The sequence below is a fragment of the Saccopteryx bilineata genome, chromosome 3, assembly GCF_036850765.1.
Source record: "Saccopteryx bilineata isolate mSacBil1 chromosome 3, mSacBil1_pri_phased_curated, whole genome shotgun sequence".
NCBI lineage: Eukaryota > Metazoa > Chordata > Mammalia > Chiroptera > Emballonuridae > Saccopteryx > Saccopteryx bilineata.
The window spans coordinates 257,250,438-257,271,626 of record NC_089492.1 but is presented as its reverse complement, the minus strand read 5'-3'; the positions used below and the strand labels follow the sequence as shown (position 1 = coordinate 257,271,626).

General features: G+C 39.7%; 1 protein-coding gene and 1 non-coding gene across 3 annotated transcripts in view; one reads left to right on the top strand and one right to left on the bottom strand.

The window, feature by feature from the left end:
- The window catches only part of EIF2B3 (eukaryotic translation initiation factor 2B subunit gamma), a 137,596-nt gene that overhangs the window by 72,059 nt on the left and 44,348 nt on the right, over positions 1-21,189 (bottom strand). For both annotated transcript variants that reach the window (XM_066269359.1, XM_066269358.1), the window contains exons 4-5: positions 16,383-16,542; positions 2,447-2,558 (exon numbers count right to left, since the gene is read on the bottom strand). In XM_066269359.1, the coding sequence (XP_066125456.1) occupies positions 2,447-2,558; positions 16,383-16,542 (272 nt within the window). The remainder of the gene's footprint in view (positions 1-2,446; positions 2,559-16,382; positions 16,543-21,189) is intronic.
- Positions 17,216-17,291, top strand: TRNAT-AGU (transfer RNA threonine (anticodon AGU)). The gene has a single exon. It is a non-coding gene; the product is annotated as a tRNA-Thr (tRNA).

Below are 21,189 nucleotides of genomic sequence, written 5' to 3'. Positions count from 1 at the left end.
CTATCTTAAGAAGAGATAAAAAAAATATATGAATAATAAAATGGCAATAAATACATATCTATCAACAATTACTTTAAATGCAAATGCATTAAATGCTGTAGTCAAAAGACACAGTGTAGCTGACCTGTGGTGGCACAGTGGATAAGGCCTGCAATGCTGAGGTTGCCAATTTGAGTCCTTGGGCTTGCCTGGTCAAGGCACATATGGGAGTTGATGCTTCCTGCTCCTTCCCCCCTTCACACACACTCTCTCTCTCTCTCTCCTGGTCAAGGTACATATGGGAGTTGATGCATCCTGCTCCTTCCCCCCTTCTCTCTCTCTCTCTCTTTCTCTCTCCTGGTCAAGGCACATATGGGAGTTGATGCATCCTTCTCTTTCCCCACTTCTCTTTTTCTCACTCTCTCGCTCTCTTTCTCTCTCTCCGCTCTCTAAAAAAAGAAAACAAGACCTTTACATATGCTGTCTATAAGATACTTCAGATAGAATGACACACAGGCCTGACCAGGCAGTGGCAAAGTGGACAGAGTGCCAGACTGGGATGCAGAGGACCCAGGCTTGAGAGCAGGCTCATCTGGCTTGACTGCAGGCTCACCAGCTTGAGCACGGGGTTGCTGGCTTCAGCGTGGGATCACAGACATGATGACTCTATAGTCACTGGCTTGCACCCAAAGCTTGCTGGCTTGAGCCCAAGGTCACTGGCTTGAGCAAGGGGTCACTCGCTCTGTTGTAGCCCCCCAGTCAAGGCACATATGAGAAAGCAATCAATGAACTAAGCAGCCACAACAAAGAACTGATGCTTCTCATCTCTCTCTCTTCCTGCCTGTCTGTCCCTATTTGTCCCTTTCTCTGTCTCTGTCACACACACACACGAATGACACACAGACTGAAAGTAAAGGGATGGAAAAAGGTAGTTCAGGAAAATGGAAACAAACAAACAAAAAGGCTGGGGTGGCAATATTTATACCAGACAAAATTTAAAACAAAGGCTATAACAAGAGAAAAAGAAGGACCTAGCAATTCCACTTCTGGGTATTTATCTAAAGAAACCTAAAACACTAAATTGAAAAGACATATGCATCCATATGTTCACTGCAGCATTATTTACAATAACCAAGATATGGAAGCAACCCAAATGTCAATCAACAGATAAATGAATAAAGAAGTGGCATGACTCAGCCATTAAAAAAAAAAGTCCTGGCCAGACAGCTTGGTTGATTAGAACACTGCCCCAATATGCAAGGGTTGCTGGTTTGATCCCCCACTCAGGGCACATACAGAAACAAATTGATCTTTCTGTGTCTTTCTTTTCCTTCCTTTCTCTGAAATCAATATATAAATTTAAAAAGAAAAAAGGAAATCTTGCCATCTGCAATAACATGGATGGACCTAGAGAGTATTGTACTGAAATAAGTGAGGCAGAGAAAGACAAATGCCAGATGATTTCATTTATATATGGAATCTAAAAAACAAAATAAATGAACAAGCAGAACAGAAACAGACTCATAGATACACAGATCAGTTTGACAGTTGCCAGATGGGAGGGGAGTTGGAGGGATAGATGAAAAAGATGACAGAATAAGAAGTACAGATTGGTCACAGAACAGTCATGGGGATGTAAAGTACAGCATAGGGAATATAGTCAATATTGTAATAATTATGTATGGTGTCAGATGGGTACTAGATTTATCAAGGGGATCACTTTGTAATTTACATAAATGTCTTATTACTGGTTGTACACCTAAAACTTATATAACATTGTATATCAGCTGTAGGTGAAAAATAAAAATTTAAAAAAAAATTTTTAATTGTGTAGACATACAATGGAAGGGAAAAGAATTCTGACACATACAACATGGATGAATATTGAGGACATTACACAAAGTGAAGACAGTCACAAAAAGACATACTTTATGATTTTACTTATATGAAAGTATCTAAATAGTCAAATTCATAGAAACAAAGTTGAGTGGTAGTTATCGCAGGCTAGAGAGAGGAGAAGAGTTGTTGTTTAATAAATATGGAACTTCAGATTTGCAAGATGAAAAAGTTCTGGAGATGATTCACAATGTGAATATATTTCACATTGCTAAAATGTACACTTAAAAATGATTAAAATAGTAAATTTTGTTGTGTTTACCACAACTTTTTTTAAAATGGAAGTTCTATAACAATGACAGAAAAACAGTCCTGTTCCCTGTTCTCTCCACAGCTGCTTTGCCCCACTCCTATGCAGGATCTGACTCTACCTTGGCAAGAAAAGACGCAGGGGAAAGCTAAGCTTGTGTGGTAAAGAAAAGCCTTCCTTCTATCTCATGGGAAAACATTCACATACTTTTGTTAATTTCACACAGTATAATCTTTTCATTCCTTCTTTCCCATCCACTGGGTGGTTTTATTTTGTTTTAAGACTAGAAGAATTGCCAAGAAGAAAAACCCTAGGGCTTACTTCTGCAGGATGGATCCCTTAATGACCAGCTCTTCATCCAAGTCCGCTTCATTAGCCATGAAGAGCAGCCTCTTTCCTGTGCTGTCCACTCCAATGAAGTCACGCTGCTCCACTGAGTCATACAAAAGAAGGAAAATCAAACAAAGACATTTACCTTGTCTGTATGACTAAGTCAGAGAACAGGGCACCAGCTGATATTTCTCTTGGAACCAAATACAGAATTGACCGTTATATAGCACATACTCATTACAACGTTTAAAACACAGGCAGTCTGATTTCTTTTTATTGTTCTAATTCCTATGAATTTTGAATAAATTCTGTGGATTAAAGTACTGTGTGAATATAATTTTCTATTTTAAGAGACTGTCCTTTTTGTCGGGGTGGAAGGTGAGGGGAAAGGATACACATTCATGTATTTAAAGGCAAAGGAAGCCCTGGCCCTATAGCTTGGATGGTTAGAGCGTTGCCTGGAAACGCAAAGGTGGTGGGTTCAATTCCCAGTCAGGGCACATACAGGAACATATATACAGGAACAGATTGATGCTTCTGTCCATATGTCTCTAAAATCAATCAATAAATTTAAAAACTAGTGGCAAAGGGAATGATGCCTACAACTTATTCTCAAATAGCTTAGAAAAAAATTATACATTATGTATTCATAAGATATATATATTGAATATATATTATGAGAGAGAATGATAAAGCAAATATTACCATTTGGGGAATCTAGGTGAAGGATATATAAGTTATTTATACTATTCTTGTAACCATTCTATAAATTTGAAATTATTTAAAAATAAAAAGTTAAGGTGGTGATAGCTATATTAATTTGATTGTAGTAATCACAATGTCTACAATATATAAAAATATCACCTTCTAAACCTTAAATATAAATAATTTTTATTTGTAATAAATAAATAAACTTAAAGAGGGGCAGTCAGGATACTATTTAATCAACTAAATGGATAAACCACAAGCCCACCACCACATGGTACAGAAAGAAAGTACAAGGAATTCTTCTCTCTTTGCAATTAATCACCTAGGTCTTCTCATTGTGAAATGGGGATAACATTATTTAAAGACATCCACATTCAACCAACATTACCTATATGTCTACTATGCACTAGATTTTAAGCTATCTATGGGAGCATTCAAATAAAATAAGGTACATATTTACTAAATAGAGAGTCATCTGATAGAACTGATTTCACAGGCTGCCCTATTATTGCTGTTATCTGTGTTATATTGCTTCACCCCCAACCCCATTATAAGCTCTTCAAAGGCTGGCTTATGATTTCTTTGTATCTCCTATAAAATCCAGTACAATGTCGGACACTTAACAAAATCTGCTAAGATCTGTATAGTATCTATCTATAGCTTACAAAAGCATTTTCACATAGAGGCTGCATAGTATCTAATTAAAAGAGCCTTTGAAGCCAGACCACTTGGGTATGAATGCCACTTACTAGCTGTTATGTCTTTGAGTGAGATACTAAACCCCTCTGTTCCTCAGTTTCATCTGTAAAATGGGGATAATAGTGCCTACCTCACTGGCTTGTTATAAGGACTAAATACGTTAATATATCCTCTCATTTGGTCCTCACAAAAAACAAATAAAGAAATTATTTAATACCTCTTTGAAAAGAAGAAAGTGAGGGGTGGTGAATAAACAACAGTGTACAGATATGTTGTAGAAACTGGTATAATTTTGTTAGCTAGTATTACCCAAATAAATTCAATAAAAAGGAAAGAAAAGGAGAAAATGAAAGTTGAACTTGAAAAATGTTTTCTCTAAAGATGAATTTATCTGCCTCCTACTGACAGGCAATGACTGCCATGTGATTGAACATGCTTCCCTGTTGGCTTCAGTTGCCTCTACATCTAGAAGCAAATGAATTACTCAAGTGTACATAATGAGTTTACATCAGAGGTTAAAGCATTCATTTCTTTGGATGGTTTCTGGTCATCTTATCATACGTAGTGTCTGAATCTGAATAGGGAGAAGCCATTATAAAAAGTTATGTTTGGCCCTGGCTGTTGGCTCAGCAGTAGAGTGTCGGCCCAGCATGTGGAAATCCCAGGTTCAATTCCCAGCCAGGGCACACAGGAGAAGCATCTATCTGCTTCTCCACCCTTTCCCCTCTCCTTTCTATCTCTTTCTTCCCCTCCCACAGCCAAGGCTCCATTGGAGCAAAGTTGGCCCGGGCACTGAGGACGGCTCCATGGCCTCTGCCTCAGGTGCTAGAAAGACTCCAGTTGCAACAAAGCAATGCCCCAGATGGGCTGAGCATAGCCTCCTAGTGGGCATGCCAGGTGGATTCCGGTTGGGCACATGCAGGAATCTGCCTGCCTGCCTCCCTGCTTCTCACTTCAGAAAAATACAAAAAAAAAAAAAAAAAAATAGTTATGATCTTTGCCCGGTTTGATAGCTCAGTTGGTTAGAACATCATCCTGAAATGTGAAGGTTACAGGTTTGATGTCTGGTCAGGGCACTTATAGGTAGCGATTGATGTTTCTGTCTGTCTGCCTGTCTTTCCCTTCCTCTCTTATTACAATCAATAAATAAATTTTTAAAAAGTTATGTTATCTGTTTCAATATCTAAGATGAGTGAACTCCAAAGAAGAAAGAGAAAATAATGCCAATCGAAGGTAAGTTTTACAGAATTTCAATCAAGGCTAAAAATTTCAGAGAATTTAAAATGTCACACAGTAACTTTGACATATATCAACTCATTCATTCATCCATTACATGGAAACCTGAGAATATAATAAAGTCAGCAAGGGTCTGTTTATGACTGAATATTTTAAAAAGAAACATGGAGATGTTATTTTTGGATATAATGTGGAGTGCTTACCCTATCCAAATCGTTAGGCTCACGAAACCTTGAATTACTTAATATCTTGGGAGCAATAATTTCCAACAATTCAGTTTTCCAGTTATGCTGCACTTGAGACACATCCCCCTCCCTCTCAGGCCCCAAATTCTTGTATTTGCTTCTTTGCAGCTACCATAGTAACTAGGACCTCAGAATATGATACAAATTATAGGAACTTGGAAAGGTTTCTGTTTTGCTTTAACAAAGTGAATTCCACTTTGAGGGCAGAGCAGGTAACATTAGAATGTTCATTCTAAGAAGAAAGACCACACAAATAATGTTAAGAAAGCAGCTAAAACTATGAAGTTCCATTTTTCAAAATTCTGTCATATTCAACTATTCAGTTTTTGTTAGTTTTTTTTACTCCTTTGATCCTTCCGTTTCATCTATAGTCATTTACTTATCCATTTATTCACTCAACTGATAAATATATTTGTGTACCTCCCCTGTGACAGGCATTATGTTTGAAGTGGGGAATTCTATCTCATTTTGAGACCAGCATGATTCTGAAGCCAAAACTAGACAAAGATATTATGAGAAAGGAAAATGACATTTTCACTTGTTACATAAAGATTCTGTTGGGTAAACAAGTGTCTTTTAGGTCTGCTCATATGTATTGGGGCAGCGTCGTGTGTGTACAGTCTATGGAAAGCTGTGGGTGCTTGCACTCAGGGTGGCAGACTGCAAACTGCAGTTAGTTTGCTATTGTTTGCTTTCCTCCCGGCCTGTTTTGCTGGGCCTGTTTGGCTGGGGAGTGCTGTTTTGTTTATGGGGGTCTGTGAGTTGGGGTGAGTCCTGGAGAGTCTGGAGAGAGAGAGGGAAGTGGTCTTTCCTGCCTGTTTGCTCATGTGCCATTAGAAACTCTAATAAATGGAATGGCCCACCATTTCCTGGCTCCACAGTTCTTTTACTGTCTGCCTGAATCCAATGTGAACCTGCACGGCCACAGTGGTGGCCACTGGCCCAACAGATTCTAAACACATTAGCAAGTCAAAACTGACAGCGTAAATAGATTTTAAAAAGGATAGCAAATTTATTACAGCTCTTTCCTTCAAGTAAGTTCTAGAATGTAAAATGGTATAGCAACTGTGGAAAATAGTATGGTGGTTCCTCAAAAAATTAAAAATAGAATTACCACATGATCAAGCAATTCAACTTTTGGTATATACCCAAAAGAAATGAAACCAGCATCTTGAAGAGGTATTTGTACAAATATTTTCATAGCAGCATTATTCACAATAGCTAAAATGTGGAAGCAACCCAAGTGTCCATTGATGGATTAATGGATAAGCAAAATGTAGTATACACATATGAGAATATTATTCAGTCTTGAAAAGGAAGGAAATTCAGCAATATCTACAACCCGAATGAGCTTTGAGGAAATTATATTAAGTGAAATAAGGCAGTGACAAAAGACAAAAAACCCCACAACAAATACTGTATGATTTTACTTATATATGGTACTTAAAGTAGTCAAAATCATAGAGCCAGAAAGTAGAATGGTGGTTGCCAGGTGCTGGGAAATGGGGAGTTAGTGTTTAATGGGTACAGAGTTTCAGTTTTACAAGATGAAAAAAGTTAGGAAGAGATAGATGGTGGTGATGGTTGCACAACATTATAAGTGTGTTTGATTAGGGAGGGTATAATAACAATGAATTTAATACTTAAACAACAATGGTAAATTTTATGTTATATGTATTTTACCACAAAAACTTTTAAAGAAAAAAAATGCTCACAGGATAAAAAAGAAAAAAGAGATTAGCTTTAGTTGCTCATCTTTTATAACTAGATCTAGTCTGGCCTAATGATCAGCTTTGACTAAAGAATGCAGAGGAAATGACACAATGTGAGTTCTGAGTTTAGGTGTCAAGAGAACTTGTAGTTTCTTCTCTTACTTTTATAATCTGCTGCTGCTGCCTTTTGAACAAACGAAGGCTAGCCTCCTACATGATAAGAGAGTAGATCAGGGGTCCCCAAACTTTTTACACAGGGGGCCAGTTCACTGTCCCTCAGACTGTTGGAAGGCCGGACTATAAAAAAAAACTATGAACAAATCCCTATGCACACTGCACATATTTTATTTTAAAGTAAAAAAACAAAATGAAAACAAATACAATATTTAAAATAAAGAACAAGTAAATTTCAATCAACAAACTGACCAGTTATTTCAATGGGAACTATGATCCTCTCACTGACCACCAATGAAACAGGTGCCCCTTCCGGAAGTGCAGCGGGGGCGGATAAATGGCCTCAGGGGGCCACATGTGGCCCGCAGGCCGTAGTTTGGGGACCCCTGGAGTGGATGGAAGGTAGAAACTCAGCTGTCACAGCTGAGGCCCTAAATATATTAGTGAGTCCAGCTTGGTGGGTAAGCTTGAAGAATAATTGCCTCCTGATATTCACACCTTTCTGAATCCTCTCCCCCTGTGTATAAGCAGGCCTAGTGACTTGCTTCTAACTAACAGATGGCAAAAGTGATGAGACATCACTTTTGTGATTAGGTCACATAAGCTCGTAACTGCTGTCTTGCTAGGTTTTCTCCCTTGCTGGCTTTGATAAAGCAAGTGGCTATGTGGAGAGAGACCCAGGTGATTAGAAAAAAAAAGAGGGCAGCTTCTGGCTAACATAAAAACTGAGATTCTTGGTCCAACAGTCCTTAAGGAACTGAAATTCTGCCGACAAACAAGTAAGCTTAGAAGAAATCTTTCTCTAATTGATTCTTCAGATGAGACCTCAACCCTGGATGACACCCTGATTTCAGCCTTGTAAAAGACTCTTGGATAATTATATCACTCTTTCACTCATGGCCATATAAAACCTTGATAAAAGAGCAAATCTTGATTATATCTTTCCCATACAGGGCTTAGCAAATATTTTATATGTAGTATGTCCTAAATTCAATGACTACATCAAAATATAGTGCATTTGTACGGCAGGGATCTCATTTCATGTCCACCACACTGTCTGCATATATGTAAATTGCTTACCTCCTTCTTTTCAAATATCATATTTTAAAATATATTTTCCTGGCTTGACCATGTGGTGGTGCAGTGGATAGAGTCTGGGCCTGGGACAGTGAGAACCCAGGTTGGAAACCCGGAGGTCACCAGCTTGAGCATGGGATCACAGACATGACCTCATGGTCGCTGGCTTGAGCCCAAGGTCAATGGCTTGAGTAAAGGGTCACTGGCTAAGCTGGAGCCCCCGGGCCAAGGCACATATGAGAAAGCAATCAATGAACAACTAAAAGTGCTGCAACTATGAGTTGATGCTTCTCATCTCTCCCTTCCTGTCTGTCTGTCTGTCTCTCTCAAAAATAAATAGATTTTCCTGTAACTGAGACATTAAAGTGTTTTTGCACACACTCCTATTATTGTATATTGCTCACAAAAATTAGGAGATATTTTATCACCTTCATATGAAGCTATAAAATATTTCCTAATTTGGCCCTGGCCGGTTGGCTCAGTGGTAGAGCGTTGGCCTGGCATGCAGGAGTCCCCGAGTTCAATTCCCGGCCAGGGCACACAGGAGAAGCGCCCATCTGCTTCTCCACCCCTCCCCTCGCTCTCTCTCTCTTCCCCTCCCGCAGGCAAGGCTCCTTTGGAGCAAAGTTGGCCCGGGCGCTGAGGATGGCTCTGTGGCCTCTGCCTTAGGTGCTAGAATGGCTCTGGTTGCAACAGAGCGACGCCCCAGATGGGCAGAACATCGCCCCCTGGTGGGCATGCTGGGTGGATCCCGGTAGGGCGCATGCGGGAGTCTGCCTGACTGCCTCCCCGTTTCCAACTTCAGGGGAAAAAAAATAAAATAAAATAAAATATTTCTTAATTTTTGTAAGCAGTGTACCAGTGTACTTACCATGTTGTGACTGATAAATTCCAGGCACATTTGAATGTAACCTCCTTATACTATTTCCTCAATCATAAGAATTTCAGTTTTGAATATGCAGGGATTTCAAGTTACTTTCGTTGGACATAATTAGGCCAAAAAGGCAGGGGGTGGGGGTGGGAGAGGGAAAGTGGGAATTGTGAAAATAGATCAAGCAGATGCCCAAGCAGGTGTAGTTTTTTTTACAGTCCAGCTTTGAGAAAAATGAAGGACGCTGAAGTAAAAGAAACATAGGCTCAGAACTGCCTACCAATATTTGTTAGTGCAAAGGGAACTAAGTTGATTGAGAGGTGACAGCCAAGTGACAGCTTTCACTTGTGTGATTCTAAGGCACATGAATATATACTGATTCTAGTCTGGATCAAGACTTTATAACTCTGAGAACTGGAGAGGAATTTGAGAAATACTACAACAGTAAAATGAATGGGTTAAATAAGTTTCCTAGAAAATTTTCAATTTCAAATATCCTAAGAGATTCAATGGAACTGCAGAGATAACTTTCTATAATTATAAAATTATAATAACATAAAACATTTGGACAGAGGAATATACCAAAAATGATAAGCCCTTTAATAAACATGCTATCTGCAATAAAGCAAAATAAATATACTATGTTCTCATTGAAATTGATGAAAAAAGGAAATCCGTAAGTTTGTAACAAGCAAGGGATGGTAAATGGGAAGTAATGATCTTTACACATCATTGCAAGTTTAAGATACATATGTATTATAGTATCACTTATATTCTCTTTATAACGTTATCTTTACAGTTTGATTTTTGTGACTGCAAAAATTACATATATGAGGCTTTCATTAGTTCTCTCAAGATTATAGTTTCAATCCAATTTCCCCCTTCAGGTTTCTTTTCTTTTTCTGTTTATTTTATTGATTTTAGAGAGAGGAAGGGATAGAGCAGAGAAGAGACAGGATCATCTGTTCCTGTAGGTGCCCTGACCAGGGATCGAACCGGCAACTCTGTGCTTCAGGACGATGCTCTAACCAACGAAGCTATCTAGCCAGGACACTCTAAGTTTCAAGTTTCTCAAATGTCCTGATTAGGGAGGGTATAATAAACATAATGAACACTTGTCTGTCTACCTTTTAGAGATTTTTCTTTTCTTCATGCATATGGCCCTTGGTATCTAGTTCTGTGCTTGGCATAAAACATACTCAGTAACTGTATTAAACTGATCTCTCGACCTAGTCTCTCAGTAAGTAATTTTTTTTTTTTTTCATTTTTTCATTTTTCTGAAGCTGGAAACGGGGAGAGACAGTCAGACAGACTCCCGCATGCGCCCGACCGGGATCCACCCGGCACGCCCACCAGGGGCGACGCTCTGCCCACCAGGGGGCGATGCTCTGCCCATCCTGGGCGTCGCCATATTGCGACCAGAGCCACTCTAGCGCCTGAGGCAGAGGCCACAGAGCCATCCCCAGCGCCCGGGCCATCTCTGCTCCAATGGAGCCTTGGCTGCGGGAGGGGAAGAGAGAGACAGAGAGGAAAGCGCGGCGGAGGGGTGGAGAAGCAAATGGGCGCTTCTCCTGTGTGCCCTGGCCGGGAATCGAACCCGGGTCCTCCGCACGCTAGGCCGTCGCTCTACCCGAGCCAACCGGCCAGGGCCTCAGTAAGTAATATTAACCAATGGTGGAACAATGGCTAAAGACTGACAAGTGGCAGATTTTATATTTCAGTAATGGTACTCAATGCTGCAAAAATTAGTACATAGGGTCTGCTGGAGTTTATATACTCCATTTCCGTGCACAGCTTAGCTGGGTTTTTGGGTTCCTCTTGCACCTCTAAGTCATCCAATTTTTTTTCTGAGAAGTTGATACTTTAAACAAGCTAGAAAGCTGGGCCTGTTTGAATCACTACAAAAAGTTATGTGTGGTCCTTCCAAAGAGACTTGTCTAGACATTCAGGCTGCCACTACTAGTTTCCCTATAGACTTAAAAGCTATTATGCAAAAACATTTTGGTATTTCGTGGTCTTATTTAAGGCATTGCCATTTCACATAAAATATTCCCTTTTAAAATATAGAATGCTCACAAAATTATGAAATGTGATTTGTTATGCTACAGGAGCAAATTACTTCCCATAGGAGTATTTCTAAAATATATATGAAAGTGATAATGATGATAGGAATAGCAATTACAATTTATTAAGCAACTACTATGCTTCAAGGAGAAAAAATAATGCTTTACAAACATCTTATTTTTCTCTCTCACACACACACACACACACACACACACACTCTGAAAGGGTTCATTTGCCTTTTACAGCTAAAGAAAATGAAACTTAGAACAGTTAGGTAATTTGCCCTATTATCAGCTCTGGCTGGATAGCTCGATTGGTCATCCTGAAGCACAGAGGCTGCCAGTTTGATGCCCAGTCAGGGCACATACAGGAACAACTTGATGTGCCTGTCTTTCTCTCTCTCCCTTCATATCTCACAGAAATCAATAAATTAAAAAGAAATTGCCCAATATCATATAGTTTTGGGGCATTGACACCTACATAGTCTGAACTCAACAGCTTTTGCTCTTAACAGCCACACTACAGCAGTAGGTGTTTATATAAAAATCTGGACAACATTCCTAAACATAAGTTAATAGACAATGTAGTGTCAGTCTAAAAAAATCATGATAAATTTGTGCTCTTATAATACCCACACATGAAACCCACTATAGCTCAGACTCACAGTTTTAGGATTTTAACTGCTAGGGCTTGAATTTACTTTCTCTTACCTGGGGGGCAGTAAGAGCTGCCTTTCTAAGCAGATCCTTCAAGCATTCAATACTATCTACTGACTGCTCACCATGGCCATAACTGGACCAGATGCTGGGAATGACATGAACAAAACAGATATGACCCCTGCTCTCCTGGAGTTTATAGTCCCGTAGAGACGAGAGTAAATAAGAGGGCAGGACTACCTTATGTAGGCAAACAAGGGGTTATAACTTCACATTAGAGGGTCAATGAAGGCCTCTCTCAGAAAATAATTTGAAGGCTAAGCTGGATTTAGAGTGCATATATTGCGGGAGAAGAGAGGATGGAGAGCACTTCAGACAAAGACCATGTGTAACAGTCTGCAGAGCAGGAAAAAGAAAGCCCAAAAGATTCCAAATATGAATTTGATCCTGCCTTCCTCATTATCAACATCTATAAATCTGCCAAGAAGAAAGTGGAAAGGGGGAGAAAGATGGCTTCTGAAACATCTAGTTATAGCCATTCTCCCGTAAGTCAGTAAACAGTGATTTGGGAAACTTGGACCTATGGGATCAACAAAATATGGGAAAGAGGGCATTGTTGGCTGTTCTGGCACACAACATCAGTCAAGAAGCAGACCAAACACAGTCGGAGAAATTTAAGATTTTCTAAAAAACTCTCATCACTGGCCCTAGCCAGTTAGCTCGGTTGGTTGGAGTGCCATTCTGACACACCAAAGTTGCAGGTTTGATCCCTGGTCACAGGGCACATACAAGAATCAACCAATAAATGCATGAATGTGTAGAACACCAAACTGATCTCTCTCTCCCCCTTCCTTTCACTCTAAAAATCAAGAAAAATTTAAAAATAAAAATAAAAAATGCTCATCAATAAAATGCATAGTATCCCATGGGAGGAATTAAAAACTCAGAAACTTAGTTGAATTTTAGTCCTCAATTATAAAAAATATAAAAAATGAGAAGTTCAAAATTTCATGATAAGAATGAAAAATCTTGTCCGATCAGGTGGTGGCACAGTGGACAATGTCAGACTGGGAGGTGGAGGACCCAGATTCAAAATCCTGAGGTAAAAAAAAAAAAAAAAAAAAATCCTGATGTCCCTGGCTTGAGCCCAAAGGTCGCTGGTTTGAAGCCCAAGGTCATTAGCTTGAGCAAGGGGTCTCTCGCTCTGCTGTAGCCCCCCAGTCAAGGCACATATGAGAAAGCAATCAATAAACAAGCAATCAACAAACAACTAAGATGCCACAACAAAGAAATGATGCTTCTCATCTCTCTCCCTTCCTGTCTGTCTGTCCCTATCTGTCCCTCTCTCTGACTATGTCTCTGTCAAAAAAAAAAATCTTCTAAAACACATATCTAATTATGACATTTTTTCGTTTAAAATTCCTCAAAAACTCCTCATTGTTTCGGGGATGAAGTTCAAATCTTTAGTATGATCCCTGTTTCCTCTCCACTCCCATTTCCTGCTTCCTGGCCCTCCATGCTCACACTCAAGCTAAACAGCAAGCAAACAGTATACATCATACTTTTTCAAAGAGGATAGAAGAGCTGGCTTAAAGGAAATTCCACTGGCAAAGTTGTGACAAGTTAAGCATCAAATATTTATTTATTTATTTATTTATTTATTTATTTATTTAGACTCAGAGAGAGGGACAGATAAGGACAAACAGGAAGAGAGAGAGATGAGAAGCATCAATTCTTTATTGCGGCACCTTAGTTGTTCATTGATTGCTTTCTTGTATGTGTCTTGATGGGGGGGCGTTATAGCAGAGAGTGACCCCTTATACAAGCCAGTGACCTTGGGCTTCAAGCCAGCAACTTCTGGGCTGAAGCCAGCGACCATGAGGTCATGTCTATGATCCCATGATCAAGCTGGTGTGCCCGTGCTCAAGCCGGATGAGTCCAAACTCAAGCTGGTGACCTCAGAGTTTTGAACCTGGGTCCTCTGCATCCCAGTCCAATGCTCTATCCACTACGTCACCGTCTGGTCAGGCAACATCAAATATTTTTAAATGGATGGGATGACAGATAATATAGTTCATTCAAAATAAAATTGTAAAAAGCTACACATTTATAATGATATTATAATAATACTTAAGAGATAAAGGTTAACATGAAATGTACTAAAACATTCTAATACCAAGAATAGTATAACAGGGTATTTGATTTTTAAAATTATTATAGAGAAATATCAATATATAAAAGATTTTATATTTATAAAGTATACATCAATTATAAAGTCTATACAGTTGTTTTTATCTGTGAAAGTCAAAAAGGCTGAGTACAGAGACTTGTGAGAAGGCAAACCAGACACTGCAAAAGTAGAAAATATATCAAGGACAAATAGAATGAGTGACATGAGAATTATACATAATAATAAGGTGGAAAGAGGATCAACAACTAATTTGCACCAGTGATCACCTGAATTCAAATAGTAGCCCTGGCTGGATAACTCCATTGGTTAAGAGCCCTGGTCGGCAAACTGCAGCTCAAGAGCCACATGCGGCTCTTTGGCCCCTTGAGTGTGGCTCTTCCACAAAATACCACGTGCGGGTGCTACCTCAATAAGGAATGTACCTATCTATATAGTTTAAGTTTCAAAAATTTGGCTCTCAAATTTCAATCGTTGTACTGTTGATATTTGGCTCTGTTGACTAATGAGTTTGCCAACCACTGGGTAAGAGCATCATCCAAATACCATCAAGGTTACGGGTTTGATCCCCAGTCAGGGTACATACAAGAACCAATGAATGCATAAATAAGTGGAACAACAAGTCACTGTTTCTCTCTCTCTCCCTTCCTCTTTAAAAAAAAAAAAAGCCTGACCAGGCAGTGGTGCAGTGGCCTGGGACAACAAGGACTCAGGTTGGTGACCCTGAGGTTACCAGCTTGAGCATGGGATCATAGACATGACTCCATGGTCGCTGGCTTGTGCCCAAGGTTGCTGGTTTGAACAAGGGGGTCACTGGGATTGGCTGGAGCCCCTGGTCAAGGCACATATGAGAAAGCAATCAATGCCCTGGACCATTGGCTCAGTTGTAGAGCATCAGTTGGGTATGTGGATATCTCTGGGTTTGATTCCCGGTCAGAGCACATAGGAGAAGCGACAATCTGTTTTTCCACTCCTCCCCTTCTCCCCTCTTCCCTTCCACAGACATGGCTCGATTGGTTCAAGTATATCGGTCCCAAGTGCTGAGGATGGCTCTGTGGAGCCACTGCCTCAGGCACTAAAAATAGCTTGGTTGCAAGCATGGCCCCAGATGGGCAGAGCATTGGCCCCAGACAGGGGTTGCTGGGTGGATCCTGGTCAAGATGCATGTGGGAATATGTCTCTCTATCTCCCCTCCTCTAACTTGGAAAAGAAGAAAAAAAAGAAAGCAATCAATGAACAACTAAGATGTTGCAACTAAGAGTTGATGTTTCTCATCTCCCTTCCTTTCTGTCTGTCCTCACCCCTCTTCTCTTTCTCTCTAAAAAACACAAAAAGAAACAACAAATAAAAAGCTCATTAAAACATAGGCCGGTCACCTGACCTGTGGTGGCTCAGTGGATAAAGCATCGACCTGGAAATGCTGAGGTCACCGGTTCTAAACCTTGGGCTTGCCTGGTCAAGGCACATATGGGAGTTGATGCTTCCAGCTCCTCCCCTCCCTTGTCTCTCTCTGTCTCTCCTCTCTCACTCTCTCTGTCTCTCCCTCTCCTCTCTAAAATGAATAATAAAAAACAACAAAACATAGGCCGGTCTTAGAATCAGTGGCTCAGGTTTGAAATATTCTGGGAAAAGCAATCAGGAACTATGCCTTAACCAAAAATCAACAACTGGTCAATAATCCAAATTCTATAAACTTGAAAGGACTGCAGTATTATTTCTTTTCATTTTGGTCTGTTCAGATTACTATAGCTCTCTGAAGATTAAAAAAAGATTAACCTACTACAGTACTAGAATCTTAGGAAAATATAAAGATAAATATGTTATAACCCTAAGAGGACAAAGTATGGTTAACGACTATCTTCTTTACTTATGGGAATTGGCCCATTCAAACAAATCAACCATAGTACATTTGTAATAATAATTTTAATTACTTAAAGGTATTAATTAAATTTGCAATCAACACTTAATATATTTTAAAATTTTTGATTTTAAATTAAATTTAAAAAAAATTAAATATTTCTTAGATATATGCATTTTATTATTTGAGCCTTAAACACAATGCAAAAAGTTCTGAGTGCCCTGTTCTTCATACAAAAGCTTCTTGGACTTTACAGAATTTAATCAATATTTATAAACCTCTATAAGTCAGCGATATAGTGAACTTTATGTGATCAGCTGTTAGCACAGTGCCTGCACTGCAATCAGTTTTCAATAAATGTGTCTTAAGAGAAAGTATAAATGACAATAATAATTATAAAAACCCAACAAACAAATAAATCAAACTTCTGTCTCCTTACCTGCTTTTTTTTTCCCCTTTTGACCTGGAACTGGTTCTAAGCCATCTTTGCCTTTTCTCATTAACATGGCAAGTGACGCATCATGAGCTCTGAACAGGTCTACAACCTCATGTAAGGCAACATCTGTTATTAGATCACAGCTCAGGACCAGTACATCTGTCTGTCAAATGGAAAAAGGAAAAGTCAGTATCACAAAGGACAACATATCACACAAATCATCATAGGATAAATTACAAATGCTCAGAAACATGCACAATTGAACACTTATATTCAAACTTTTTTTTTAAGCAAGAGAGAGAGAGAGAAAGACAGGAACAGACAGACAGGAAGGGAGAGATGAGAAGTATTAACTCATAGTTGTGGTACTTTGGCTGTTCACTGATAGCTTTCTCCTATGTGCTTTGACTAGGGAGCTTAAGCCAAGCCAGTGATCTTGGGCTCAAGCCAGTGACCATGGGATCATGTCTGTGGTCCCATGCTCAAGCTGGCGACCCCACACTCTAACTGGTGAGCCCGCACTCAAGCTGGCAACCTCAGGGTCTTGAACCTGGGTCTTCAGTGTCCTAGGCTGACACTCTATCCACTGCGCCACCACCTGGTCAGGCTCAAACCTTTTTTTTTTAAGTAGCAAAATAAGTAAAATAAATGGGGTTGTTCTAATTGAACTATTGTGGGGGAGGGTCTGGAATATCCATCTCCCCTTTGTGCATGCCTTACTGCTGCCATTCCTGAGGCATCTCTAGAATCCTGGGCTCTTTGAAACAGAGTCTGAAAACTACCACATTGTCTATTAAATGACTGTGGAATTAATTATCTTAAATTTATACATCTCGGCCCTGGCCGGTTGGCTCAGCGGTAGAGCGTCGGCCTAGTGTGCGGAGGACCCGGGTTCGATTCCCGGCCAGGGCACATAGGAGAAGCGCCCATTTGCTTCTCCACCCCTCCGCTGCGCCTTCCTCTCTGTCTCTCTCTTTCCCTTCCGCAGCCAAGGCTCCATTGGAGCAAAGATGGCCCGGGCGCTGGGGATGGCTCTGTGGCCTCTGCCCCAGGCGCTAGAGTGGCTCTGGTCACAACATGGCGACACCCAGGAGGGTCGCAACATGGCGACGCCCAGGATGGGCAGAGTGTCGCCCCCTGGTGGGCGTGCCGGGTGGATCCCGGTCGGGCGCATGCGGGAGTCTGTCTGACTGTCTCTCCCTGTTTCCAGCTTCAGAAAAATGCAAAAAAAAAAAAAAAAAAGAAAAAGAAAAAAAAAGAAAAAAAAAAGAAATTTATACATCTCTTTACAGTTTGCAAAGCATTTTCACATAGTTTGATTATTCAACATGTTGAAAAGCGTTTGATTTGTGCATGTTTCTAAGCCTGTAATTTATTCCATGATGATTTGTGTGATCCATTGTCCTTGCTACAGTACTAGGAAATAACAAGATGAATATAATATAATGCCCTCCTCTTTGGAAAATCAATCTTGTTAGTAAACAATTATAATACAACCTCAGGTATGTATAAAACCATTCCTTAAATCCTGATAACAATACCATAGGGATAGAACGGTTATTATTATTAGCCTCTGTTTTTGTAGATAAGAAATAGGCCTAACTATCACAGTGCCTGCCACATAATAGGCATTTAGTAAATTGTCTGATGAATGAATGAACAAATCAATGTTGTAAAAAAAGATTTTCTCGCCCTGGCCGGTTGGCTCAGCAGTAGAGCGTCGGCCTGGCGTGCGGGGGACCTGGGTTCGATTCCCGGCCAGGGCACATAGGAGAAGTGCCCATTTGCTTCTCCACCCCCCCTCCTTCCTCTCTGTCTCTCTCTTCCCCTCCCGCAGCCAAGGCTCCATTGGAGCAAAGATGGCTCGGGCACTGGGGATGGCTCCTTGGCCTCTGCCCCAGGCACTAGAGTGGCTCTGGTCGTGGCAGAGCGATGCCCTGGAGGGGCAGAGCATCGCCCCCTGGTGGGCAGAGCATCGCCCCTGGTGGGCGTGCCGGGTGGATCCCCATCGGGTGCATGCAGGAGTGACTGTCTCTCCCCGTTTCCAGCTTCAGAAAAATACAAAAAGTATATATATATATAAAAAAGAAAGAAAAAAAAAAGATTTTCTCATGTTATTGCTATTCTAGTACACTGCTCACAAAAATTAGTAGATATTTCAAATTGAATAAGTGATAAAAAAAAGAAGCATTTGATTTTTTTTATTAAATAAGAACATCAGAAAAGCAAACGACAAGTCAAAGAAAGTTGTTCAAGTATGCAAATGAGATGCAAAACCAACTTTTATTTCATTGGTGAAAATGTACTATACAAAAGGCTGAAAGCAGTGTAGTATCTACATGCTCATATTCATTTTGAAATATGGTGAAAATGTACTATACAAAAGGCTGAAAGCAGTGTAGTATCTACATGCTCATATTCATTTTGAAATATCCCCTAATTTTTGTGAGCAGTATATTCAGATTAATTACAATAATAACTAATAATAGTAATTAACATTTATTGAATGCATATCAGGAATTGTAACAACACTTTTCAAGCATTATCTCCATCTTCCAAATACTATGCTATAAACAGTATTATTTGTATTTTACAGACTAAGAAACAAGTTCACAATAGTTATGTAACTAAGGTCTAACAACTAGTAGTGATTATTCATATAACTAAAAGATAGAGTTGACCCTTGAACAAAGTAGGAGTTAGGAGCACTGATCTCTCCTTCCCCCTACACAGTAAAAAATCCACGTATAACTTTTGACTCCTCAAAAACATAACTACTAACAGCCTACTGTTGACTGATAACAGTCAATTAACACATATTTGGTATGTTACATGCATTATATAGTGTATTCTTATAATAAAGTCAGCTAGAGAAAATAAAATGTTACTAAAAAAATCATAAGGAAGAGAAAATACATTTACAATACAGTATGTTTTTACTGAAAAAAATCTGTAAGTGGACCTGTGCAGTTCAAACCCATGTTGTTTTATGAGTCAATCATATTGCTTTGTTAGTCTGAAGACCCGTTTAAAGGGTACTAGGTACTAAAAAGATCTAAATTTACTCTTAAGTTTTGGTCTATTATCCAGTACTGCAGGTAGTAGATATCAGTGGATTATATATATATTTTTTATTTACTGATTTTAGAGAGAGGATAGAAAGGCAGGGGAGAAGTAGAAAGCATCAACTCATAGTAGTTGTTTCTCCTATGTTCCTATGTGCTTTGACCGGGCAAGCCCAGGGCTTCAAACTGACAACCTCAGCATTCCAGGCGGATGCTTTATCCACTGTCCCACCACAGGTCAGGTTGGCTAGGTATTATATTTTAAGAGTAACCTTAATAAAGCAAAAATGTGTCAGGAAGAAGATGATCAAGATGGCGAAAGAGCTAAAAACATGAGAGCTGAAAGAAGTTGTTCAGTAGGGAAAATAAGATTTCATGTGAGGGTGACTAAAATTATATTTTAAGAGTAACCTTGATAAACCAAAATTGTACCAGGAAGAAGTTGATCAAGATGGTGAAAGAGCTGGAAAACATGAGAGTTGAAAGAACACAAGTTGTTTAGTAGGGAAAGTAAGATTTCATGTGTGGGTGAGTGGGTAAGACAAGGGGTAGGGGGTGGGGTTAGGAAAGAAAGAGATAATAGCATTCTTCAGATACCTGACAGTCATAAGGGACAACCAAATTTTATCTTAATAACCCAAGACCAAAACTAAGAACAAATAGGTGAAACATGAACAGAAGCATTTTGGGTTTCCATATTAACTTCTGTCAATTATAGCTATTCAAAAAAGAATAATTCTGTAAGGTAATGAATCATTATGAATGCTCATTAAGAAACTGGAATATTGCTTGTAATGATTCATTTATCTAACGTACACTGAGCGCTTACTCTTTGCTCAGCCAGATCCTATTCTGGAACTTAGAGGAATCTTGGACTGCGTGTGTTAAGATGCCATCCAGTTGCTCAGACTCCTGGTAACCCTGTGGATGAGGGATGTTCACAATGTCCTGTTCTCAACATCCCTGTTCAGTTCCGTTAGACTCATGCCTATGGCTCTCTTTATGGAGTCAATCCATCTCATATTTAGTCTCCCTCTTTTCCTGAGGCCTTCTACTTTTCCCAGCCTTTTCCTAAAAACCCTTCTTTTTCATAATGACCCCAAAAGTAGGACAGGTTCAATGTTGTCATTTTTGCTTCCAGCAATGTTTCAGGCTTAATTTGCTCTACAACCTACTTGTTTGTCTTTCTGATGTTCCAGGGTGTCCACAGAGCTCTCCTCTAACTCTATATTTCAAATAAATCACTTTTTTTTCTATCATCCTTCTTTACTGTACAACTTTTGTATTCATACATAACAATTGGGAATATGAGGATGTAGATGATTTTAGCTTTGGTTTCTAATGAAGCAGCTTCACTTTTGGTGATCTTTCTGGGTCTAGAAAATATGAAATGTGAGTGGCTAAGAAAAGCTACTTAATATATTTAAAAAAAATTTCCACCTATATATTTGGCCATTATATCTTATCATAAAGGCAGAAAACAAAAGTCCCAAAATAACTTCTCCCAAGAAGTCATAAAAATGGCCAACAGATATTTGAAAAGCTGCTCATCTTCGTTAGCTATTAGAGAAATACAAATCAAAATTACAATGAGATGCCCTATAGAGCGTCGGCCTAGCGTGCGGAGGACCCGGGTTCGATTCCCGGCCAGGGCACACAGGAGAAGCGCCCATTTGCTTCTCCACCCCTCCGCCGCGCTTTCCTCTCTGTCTCTCTCTTCCCCTCCCGCAGCCAAGGCTCCATTG